The sequence below is a fragment of the Xiphophorus maculatus genome, chromosome 3 (assembly GCF_002775205.1).
Source record: "Xiphophorus maculatus strain JP 163 A chromosome 3, X_maculatus-5.0-male, whole genome shotgun sequence".
Taxonomy (NCBI): domain Eukaryota; kingdom Metazoa; phylum Chordata; class Actinopteri; order Cyprinodontiformes; family Poeciliidae; genus Xiphophorus; species Xiphophorus maculatus.
In genome coordinates this window covers 16200457-16211136 of record NC_036445.1, presented here as the reverse complement: position 1 = coordinate 16211136, position 10680 = coordinate 16200457, and the positions used below count along the sequence as shown (strand labels likewise).

Below are 10680 nucleotides of genomic sequence, written 5' to 3'. Positions count from 1 at the left end.
AATCGTATGTAAAAATAGTAGCCAATCGTAGCCTCATCCGCTGGTCACATGACAGCGTCTCTGACGTCAATTCCCTGCGACGACAATTGCTTGCCAGACATTTCCTCATGCGAGTGGTTTCCTTCCAAAAATAGCCATTATTTTAGGTAAGTCATCAGCGGGAAGGTAATTATAGCATTCTTTAGATGCGGTCTGTGTTCAGGTTTTATGATTTTAATATGCTGGATGAGGAAAAAGGACTGGCGTTGTTTCAGTGCGTCTCCTCATTTCCACACAAGGTCAGGTTCTGATGTTACATGATAGGAACATGTTCACTGTTGGCTTTGGTAAAAAAATAAATCGTAAGAAACATTTTCGGATACAGTCACGGTGACATTGATACAGAATTTGATATAGTGTTTCCATTGTGCGAGTCTCCGGTGAGTAAATGCAGGTTATACAACCCGCATGTCCTCCTTAGCAAGATCTTCATGTTTCAAGACTTCAGTCGAGCTGGTGGGGATGTGCGACAAAGTCTTTGTGTTTGACAGATTTGTATTCATTGTCAGATTAGAATTGCAAACTCATAAGCGCAAAAATTCAATTTAAGTCTACTTTCTTCATCATTGCAAAGGTTGTTCATGTTGCGATGATTACTTTATTACTATATCTGAAGTTCAATAGGTTCTTTCTGATCATTCTACTTGCAGATTTACTTTTCTGTAGTTAGTCAGTGGCACTCTTATGAATTTGAAGGGCTATTTTTGTACATATTTTCTATGTGTTTAGAGGGAAGACAACTTTAGAAAGTTTAATTTTATTACGCTTTAAGAAAACTCTTCGGTTGATATAATAATTACATCCTGTTACCTACAGAGAGTTTCAGACATTTTTTAAACTTTTTTTTATGGTAATTCGGAAAAGAAACACGTGTTTTTGTTATACCTAGGTTATAAATTAAATACAGCAAATCTCTGCTGCTAATGATTTCAGTAGGGCGTTTTGCACACAAAAACTGGAGATTTTTCCAATGTTCTGGCCATTCTTTTTGAATCCAATAGGTGCTGGTGTTAAGACCCCAACGCCTTTTACAATACTTAGACCAGCTTCTCTGATGCAAACACCCAGTGTTTATACACTTGAGTCACCTTTTTTACCTTTCTGATACTTGATTCATTCTACACCACATTTATATACCTAAATGCATTGAACTGCTAAGTGATTGTGTGGTGACATTTACATTTAATCAAAGATGGGGACTTAATAAACTGGCCAATCAGTTTTTGAGCTTAATTGTCAAGACAATTAAGGCAGTTTTCAATATGTCTCATAACACAATTTCAATGTGTTGTAGCATTTTAAAAAGTGACAAAGTGGAGTTTTAGTCACATTCTATCATTTGATACAACAAATATTCAACAGTAAAATGACTGGAAGTTAGTCAAGGATGTTGTTTAGGTCTTATAGTATACCAATAAAACTGTTCAGGAGCATGAAGGGTTTATTATAGCTCGCAATCGGTGGGGAAAGGCATCTTGACAAGGTAACATGCCTCCACACAACACTACTATCCAGATTTAACTCTACTGCTCTGCTTCTCACAGATCAACAGTGGAATGTGTGTTTTTGGATTGTGAGGACATTTCCTTTCCAGTCTCACCTCTGAGAGAATGGCCAACCGCCTGCTGGGCAGATGTGCCCACTTAATCTGCAAGTCTTCCTCTCAGGCTGCAGTGACTGCCACTGCTGTCCGCTTTCATCCACCCTTAGGTGGACCTGTAGAGGTACCGAGGGTTAGGAACTGGTTATGGGTCACTGAGAGATTGTTCTGCGAGCGGACAGCAACCAAAGACGAGCCATATTACAATGTTCTGGCTCGAACTCAGCTGGATGAGATGATAGAGAAAGTGTCGGCTCCAGAAGACGTTTTGTCTGCTTGGGAACAGTACGGAGGGAATGGTAATCAGGCGGCTGCCTCCCTGATGAAGTGGACTCAGCTGATGCTAAAGACAAAGGGGAAGTTTACAAGAGACCAAGATGAAGTGCTGACAGATTCAAGGCTGGTTGATATGATGAGTACTCTATCAAAAGATGTAAGGGTTCCTCTATTACTTACTCCTCATTTAATTAGGTAATAGTGCCTGTTTTATGTGAATATGTTCTTTTTCTCCAGATGTCATCGGTGTGGAATGGCAATCTGGTGAGTGTTTTGCGGACCCTCTGGATCATGAAGATTCTCCCTTCCCATCCAGTACTGGCTTCTGTCCAAACAGAGGTTCTATGGAGAGTCCGAAGGCTTTCCTACAAGCAACTGGGCTTCCTGATAGACTGGGGAGTGGCGAGGAAAGCCTCACAAGACGTAGCGATAGTGAACTCTGCCTTAAAACAGCTGGAGCTGCGCTGGACAGAAATCGCCGATGCTAAAACTGTCAGTGCTTTGATCTCCAAAGGAGAGCACATGGCACCTGCTTTGGTGGACAGACTTGAAGATAAGGTATCAACTATTTTATTTACGTGTAGAAATACTTCATAAGTGTATGCCAGTTAATTTGAATAGAATTGAAAAGTACATTCTCTTAATTCAATTAAAGAAGTAAAACTGATATATCTTTCTCAGTGAATTGGAACATTTAATAAAAAAGTAATGTAGTATTTGCATGAGGAAAACCTCACACTTGACATTAGTCCAGCGTGCTCTTGTTGGTAAACCTCCCCCCATTCAGAACTCAAATATGTTAATAGAAAGTTAAGTGGAAGGAAATGCGGCTGATAAAGGTTCGGTGGCAATTGATAAATATAATTTCATTATTATTATAATTTATTAAGATGTTGCTGTTATTGAGAACCACTGGTACCAGTTAAATACTCAGCAGGCCTCCCATCATGAAATTGAATCCCACTGAATGTTGTTGCTAAAGATTCCCACTTATAAACCATTATAAGGACCTCTTTTTTTTAAAAACAAAAAATCTTTTGCAGGCATTAGAGCTCTCGGAGGGCTTTACAGCTGAAGATATCAGGAAAGTCTGTGTAGCTTTGGCAGCTCAGAACCGCAGAAGCATCCCATTACTCAGGGCTGTGTCCTACCACCTCCTCCAGAAACCCTCATTTGAGTTCACCACTCCATTAATAATGGATCTGGCCTTCGCATACGGTAATATCTCTGAAAATAAAATGAAGATCCACTGAAACGGAAGCTGCTTCTATTGGTTATAAAAAGACTAATTAAGTTGTAAAGTTCAATGTTGATTTAGATTTGGAGGAGAATAAATATGGCAATAACTCATTTTTCATTCTTTCTAGGAAAGCTCAATTTCAACCATTCTCAGGTTTTTCAACGAATAGCCAGCGAGTTGTTACCCAGAGTTCCTGAGCTCAGCTCCTCTGATGTCACGCGCTGTGCCAAGTCTCTGGGCTTCCTCAAATGGCTCCACATTCCTCTCTTTGAAGCCTTTGCTGAGGTCAGTTGTTTGTTATCCAGGGCTTTATCAATGACCTCAGATTAACTGTTTTTTATTTTTTTTCTCCTCATCGTCTGTCATGTTTTTTTTGTTTCCCCCAGCACTACACAGCGAAGAGTGAAAAGTATAGCACTCTCCAGCTCTGCAATCTGCTCATGACTTTTGCCAGGCTTGGCTTCCAGCCGAGCAAAGGAGAGGAGTTTTACAGAAAGGTATTAACGAGTTGAAGTGCTGCAGATCTGCTGACTGTGTCCAGTTGGTTCAACTTCTATATGTTCTCTGCTTCTTGAAAGGTTCATGTTGTGTTGAAGGAGTCTCTTGCTAGTCTGGAGCCTTTCCTGCAGACAGATGTGGTGTGGTCCCTGTGTGTATTACAGCAGGCCAAGCCCGACTATCTCGTCCCTATGACTCAAACAAGTCATGTTACCAACCTGCAAGGTAAACTGCTTACCTGGGTGGGGGATTTTTAACTCCTTTAAGGGGATTGGAAATGCTACAACAGTGGAGTTAAAAGTGAGCATCCAATTTTCCTTCATGCACTTTCAGTCATCCTGCAGGATGTTAATTGAAGATTTGAAAATAAATTTGAGTACATTAATTCTGAAAAGAACTTATTCGGCTTTCTATCTTATTCTATTTGTTCTCTGTCTGGACAAATGCACAGTTGCATTAGCACAATTAGGTTACCATGTATTGGAAAAGACATCAAGAATATTAAAGAATTATTACCTTTTAGGCAGGAGAGGTGACTAATCTATGAGCATTTTATCTACGTTGTAAAAATATCATTTGATGAGGAGGAACAACAGCCACGAAAACACAATACGGTGGTGTGAAAAAGTGCCTGATTTCCTGTTTTCTATGCGAGCATCCCGGTTCCTTGGACTGCAATGCTTCAGAACATCAAATCGCTTTAGATGGTAGTTGAAGACGACGCATGTAAACACAAAATGCTGTTTTTTTAAATGTAGGTGTTCATTATTAAGGGAGGGGAAAAAAAACCAAACCTACATGAGTTAATCCAAACCTTATAATAATCTGTTCTGGGTGCACAATGCATTATGTTATGCAGCTGTAACCTCCACTCAGCACATGACAGGAAGTCAGATAAAGGCAATATTGAAATCGGAGAAGTAGAAGCCAGCATCCAGAGAGGGAAATAAATGACTCTAAAGCTTCATGAAACAGAACAGGAATTAAATTGGGGAACGTTTGCAGCCAATTTTTTCCAACAAGTCAAAGGATGATAATAATCTGCTACTGTGTCAGGCACATATTTAATGGGTTATTTAGCTTACTGTAAAGTAAGTCTTTTTTTCCAAACAAATCTTGTAAAGAAATACACTTTTATCCTTCTTTTAAATAAAACACCTTGCATATTACGCAATTAGTTGCAAAATATAAAAACATCTGTCTGGTTTGTGCTGCTGTTAAACGATATAGAAATACTTGCCTTCTGCTCCTGAATGTCACATGTTGCAAAAATAGATACTTTTTAAACATTTGCATTCCTAAAGCTCATATTTCCACCCAGAAGGCTCTCACTGACTGTACGTGTTAGTAAATCAGCTTGTTAAATCACACCCAGAGAGGTTTGCGTCTGTCAGATCTGATCTAAGTAGCTGTGAAGTCTGTTTTTGGGGGCCAAAAGCCAAATTCCTCCTGTGCCTCACAAGATGGCAGCATAGCACTGTAACATTTCTGCTCCAACCGTCACTTGTACACTTTTTGCTAAAGCCTTCTTCAAAAGCTTTTTTTTTTTTTTTTTTTTTTTTTTTTTTTTTTTTTTAGTAATTTATCAACCTTTGTCTTTATGTTCATCGTTTTTGTAGAGGGCAGCCCAGCTCGAGTGGAGAGCTACAGACTGAAGCTGCTGCACATTGCTGCCACTCTCCTCTTGGAGCATCCCGGTTCCTCGGACGCTGTCCCCTCTCTTAGTGTCCTGTCTGTCTCAGCTACTAACTCGCCTTTATCCAAACTGGAGAGCAGTCTGAGAGAGGCATTGCAGAGTTTGTTTGGTGGGAATACGGGCGCCCTTCGCACCAGTGTTGATACTGTGTATGGATGGACAATTGGTAAGAGGGGGGGCCAATAAACGTGACCAATTGTAGAAATAATTACCCATACAAACGGTCTTTTTTAAATTTTGAAACTACTTTTTTAAAACAGATGGAGAAATTGTTGTGGATTGTGACAATAAACCAGTTGACATGACAAATTTAAAAGCCCCTCATCTACCAAGTGGTGGAGGAACCCAGGATTTGCCTGCAGAGACACGGCGGTGAGTCATGGAGGAGAATAACTGAATCACTGAAAGATCTTACTTTCCTTTTCTTCCTATGCCAGAAGTTTTTGTTTTCCTTTTTTTTTCAGATTAGCTTTTTTGAGTTGGGAATTTCCCAACTTTGGCTCCAAGAGCAGAGACCTTCTGGGGCGCTTTATCATGATGAAGAGGCATCTCCAGTTGGCTGGTTTCATCCTAGTGGAGGTACGGCGAGGCTGTGGCAGTTTGTCTACCCTAAAGCTGCTTGTGACAAGGATCAGTTGTGTTTGCCCTGTGACAGCAGAATTTCATCATAAAGCGGCAAGGCAAACAGTTTTGCTGCAGCTGCACCTGACAGGTTGAGAAAATGCACACAATGGAGCTAAAGCTTTTCTAGAACTGCATATCAGGTGGGCCCTTCTGCAGTCTGTGGTATAAATAGAGCTCCAGCCACAGATTTGCCTCATCTAGGGCAAGCCAAGCTCTGTCTCTTTCACATCTAGGACAATCTCCTTACCTCCCCGGTTTGCCTCTGCTGTTTGCTGTTCTGCAAAATGTTTTAACTTGCATGTATGAGAAGTCAGGGTGTCAGCTATAGATCAGTTCAATTCAATGCAAATATGAGATTGAACCTTGGGGAAGTATTTCCAACATGTTGCTTATTATCAAATGTATTGTACATTACTAAAAAGATAACTATTTTGGGTGGCTTGATTTTGACACGATTTTTTTTTTCTTTGTCAGTTTTTTGCTCATTGATGCTCTAGAATTTTAAAAAATTGAATTTACATAACTACTTGTCTAGATAGAAATACCGCAGCTGAATTATAAATGTCAGGTCTCCTTTAATTTCCACACCATAACAGTCTGTGCTTTTTGTGCTTTTTTGCTGTCTCTTGTTTCAAGGAACTATGGTGGTAGCCTTTTAGCCGACAGAAAACAGCAATAAATGAGGAACAGCTTTATAGAGCTGAAGATCAGTCCAGAAACCCTTCCTTTCAACTTTTCCCTTCATAGCAACATTGCAGAAGTCTTAGAACTTAATTTTATTAAAACCTTGGTTGGCATGGCTTGATACAAGAGTTGCACAATATCAGGAAAACATATCATGCAAGATTTTGTGAGCTTTAGCATCTGAGTCAATAAAATATACATATGGTGTCCATGGAAGAAGCCAGAGAACTTCCAATTGGCAACTATTAGCTGCAAGCAAAGTGTGACTGCATGGTGCTTGGAATATGATATTAAACCAAATTTTGCATCCAAGCAGTTCTTTGTTACAGCAATATTGCAGTCATTAATATTGTGATTATGAGCTTTTATATTGTGGTTCTCTACTTCATACTGGGTATCAAATATTCTGATAAGAGTTGTCAATTTGTGTAAGGAAAGCTCCAGCTGACGCTTAATACCGTAATATTAATAAGTGAGAGTTTTAGCATTTGTCTCAAAGCACTTTTAAAGGTTTAGTTTTAAATTTCTGTTGAGAAAACGCAGTATCTTCATGGAAAAATTTACTCATCATTTATTTTAAGCCTGGTTGGCTTAAAATAAGCCATCCAGGCTTATTTGGAGGAACTCGGGAAGTTCAGTTAAAGGTTGAACTTGAGTAATAGTTGCAAAATTTATGAAAAGGTCTGGCTGTTGTTCTAAACGTCCTGGGTATGTCTGAAACACTTACATAAGACTTTCTGATAAGCAAATCTCAAATAAAAAGTGTTGAAAAGCTGAGATAAAATCTGCATTTGTTTAATCCCTGTTTCTTGTCTTGTTCCAAGAACTGCATCCTATTACTTGTCACCATGTGCTTAAAATAAGACCATACCATACGCAAACTCATTTTAAAACATTCCTTTATCCTCCTTTTAAGGTGCCATACTATGAGTGGTTGGAGCTGAAGACCGAGTGGCAGAAACTGGCGTACCTGAAGGATAAAATGGGGAAGGCCGTGGCCCAGGACATGGCCAAGTGATCAGAACGACTCCTCCAAAGCTCAGCTTGATCAGAGCTTTCCCAACCCAGAGGGACCCAAAGGGAATGCACACTTCCACCCACGTTCACGCTGGGGTCGGAGCGGCATCACATATTTTTGCTCTCGTTCCCCTGGCAACATGTGGGGCTTTCCCTGTTTCCATGGTGACGACAAGTAAAGAGTTTAGGATGAATTTAGATATAAATAACGACAACAGAGATATAATCTAAGCAAGAACTTTGTCCTTACATCTGCAAGGAGATTGTTGCAACCGGAGCTCTGGAGTAAGGGGAAATATTTGGTCAAATATTTCTTCTCATTTGGATGTAATGATCAGAATAACTTATATCTGTCAATGTGTGTCATCATCTGGTGGAATAAATAGTTTATTACAATTCTTCCTGCTGTTTTTAACATCTGAAGTATTATGGATTAAATGAAACTGGGAGGTACGCAGACAAATGGAGCTGAATCAGTCACAATCATATCCTTTTGCTATTTCAGTATAATTTTTGAGTCCAAATTGGAATCTGAATAAATATTTATTTTATAACAATAATTATTTATTTGAAAAATATATCTTCACTGGCAGCTTGATAATATTTCAAACAAGTGAAAACTTATTTTATTGGTAAATGCTTAGTTATGGTTTTGCAAATGTGTCAGTAGATGTGCATGTCTGTGAGAGGGCACTGCATTGGAGAGCCGGCAAGGGCAAGAGATTCAGAGAGGAACTGTGCTGCCCTGAAACTGCTTACACAACCTCATGGACAGCAGCAGCTCACACATCAGACACTGTGAGGCAGAGAAAGGAGCATGACCTACAAAACGACCAAAGGATCAGGAAAGACCAAGGCCGAGCCAAGTCTTATGCAAATACATTCTTTTTTTTTTAAATGAAGCTTAGTTTCTGCAAAATAAATGAGACAAAATAAATTCTAAATGTTAAAAATGCACATTCAATCTCACCTATAACAGATGTCCAAAAAGAACTGCAAGACACAGACAACCTGAGGTGAATGCTAGAGGAAAACGGAAAAAAAATAAAAACGAGTTTCAATTTAAATCTCCAGCTATTTTCTTGCAGGGCATGCGTGCAGCATGGAGGCTATTAGATCCCATCCAGAAAAGCGTCAGTCTCTTCTGCTGAACAAGCACTCAGGCCGTGGGAAGTTTTAGGTTGCCATGGAAACTACAGTTGCAGATCCTTTGGCTTACTGCTGCTACCCCATCCTTCTCTTTACGTTTCATCACTCTCAACCTAATTGTTTTTAACCAATGGAGAAAGCCAAGTGGAGGTGTGTTGATAATTTCAGATCTGTATCGAGACTAGATTTGATCTACACTGAGGTATACTTGCTTTATGCTATAATTGCTATGGATAATTAACTGCAATTTCTGCATCATCTTCAAAGGACTTTATTCAAAACAGCTCTGAGAGCTGTTTTGTTGCAGAGCAAATTACAGAATGATAAAGAAGATAAATAGAAACCTTTTTTATCTTTATTCTTCTGTAATATGCTCTGTGAGTTAACTTTTTTCTTTCTAAAAATTTTTTATATTTACAACACAAAATGTTTACGCTATGAAGCTTATCTAGATAAACTATGTTTCCTGAATCCTAAGTTGAATATTTGAAGAAATTTTTAACTCTTTAATTCATGTAACTGCGATTTGATATCGTCATGGTGATGTTGGATATGGAAAGGTTCACTATAGACCAAACATATAAAAACACTATCATTAAAAAAAGAAAAACACATTGATAAAATAAAAGCTCCATATTTGTAAAGCCTTGTGTTTCTATAACTATATGAGGCCTCAGTGCCAGGGCATGTTCATGCACAGAATCAGTTTATCCTAAATGTCCAAAATGTTGTTTTTAAAGCATTCTGGCCTGTTGGTATTATTTGATTTTATCATTGGAGAGAAGAAAACTGTTTATAGAAAATAGTAATTTCAGGACTTTATTTCTTAACCAAATCTCAGTTAATAAAAAATGGTTTTCTTCTATTGATTCATATTTAGATGATGACCTTTATACTTGATTTGCTACATTACGGATTAATCCTTGTTCAATTCTTTGATCATTCTAGTTTCTGAGTTACTAATAGATAAGCTTTCATTTAAAAAAAAAGGCAGTTTCACTGCTTTTTTCCTCTGTGCTTACAACTAGTAGATTTAGGAATTTGTCATATGAGATTTCAGGTGTGCCAGGAGCCCCCAAGCCTCCAGAAGCTACAAGTTCTGCTAGTACTGTAGGTTGGCTCAATTCGATGTTAGAGTATAGGTGCCACCAATAGGGAGGATGATATAAAAGGACAAAAAAAATGTTGCAAGAGCTTTTTAAGGCTTTTGCGAGACTGGTGAGTGTTTGCAGTAACCAGAAGGGTTTGGATAGAGAAAGGAGAGGGGTGTGGACATGTAGCACAGGTCTGGATGGTTGTGTAGAGAACTCATAGCCTCCTTTTATGGGAACCCTGTTTTAACGCTTCACAATATTTTGCTCCATTAATTTATCGATTTGTGCTTAGGTTTTAAAGGTTTTTTATCCTTGATATTGTTCCAGAGGAAACAAGTATTTAATGACAACATAACCAAATCTCCTGATGTTCTGTTCTGGCTTATGGCTTTGTGGTGCATCTCCCAATATTATTTGTGGCCCCCACTTGGCAACCCCTTTAAGAAACTATGTGGAGGCTCCCCTGCTTGGTCGATCATGAAAGGTTGAGCAAATGTAGCCCAATTACTGGATGTAGATTTTTGATGCTTTGATAAAAAATTGTTTTTGTTATGCTGTTGGTTTTTTGGAGCAGCTTTTGTTTTACACTGCATGTAAATAAAAGTATTCAGACAAGAGCTAAAGATGAAGGGCACTATGCTGTAACAGCGCTCTGAGGACATGTCCTCCCTCTTGTCTCCTTTTGGACATAATTAGAGCAAAAGGCACAGGATTTAATGAGGGGAATACTTCAGGGTTTCACATGCATCTTGTGGACAGTTTG

At 38.9% G+C, this 10680-nt stretch overlaps 1 protein-coding gene across 1 annotated transcript; it reads left to right on the top strand.

Moving 5' to 3' along the window:
• The first annotated feature begins 62 nt into the window (after positions 1-62).
• tbrg4 (transforming growth factor beta regulator 4) lies at positions 63-8070 on the top strand. The gene is made up of 11 exons (XM_005804671.3): positions 63-146; positions 1584-2072; positions 2153-2473; positions 2959-3133; positions 3283-3440; positions 3542-3652; positions 3734-3878; positions 5273-5515; positions 5610-5721; positions 5814-5928; positions 7574-8070. The coding sequence occupies exons 2-11, from the start codon at positions 1650-1652 to the stop codon at positions 7673-7675; spliced, it is 1905 nt and encodes a 634-aa protein (XP_005804728.1). The 5' UTR covers positions 63-146; positions 1584-1649; the 3' UTR covers positions 7676-8070.
• The last annotated feature ends 2610 nt before the right edge of the window (positions 8071-10680 follow it).

Bases quoted from the DNA above. Each gene is read 5' to 3' on its own strand.
- tbrg4 (XM_005804671.3), top strand. From the start codon at position 1,650: ATGGCCAACCGCCTGCTGGGCAGATGTGCCCACTTAATCTGCAAGTCT. The intron at 3,879-5,272 runs GTAAACTGCTTA...TCGTTTTTGTAG, and splicing joins TCATGTTACCAACCTGCAAG to AGGGCAGCCCAGCTCGAGTG. The intron at 5,722-5,813 runs GTGAGTCATGGA...TTTTTTTTTCAG, and splicing joins TTGCCTGCAGAGACACGGCG to ATTAGCTTTTTTGAGTTGGG.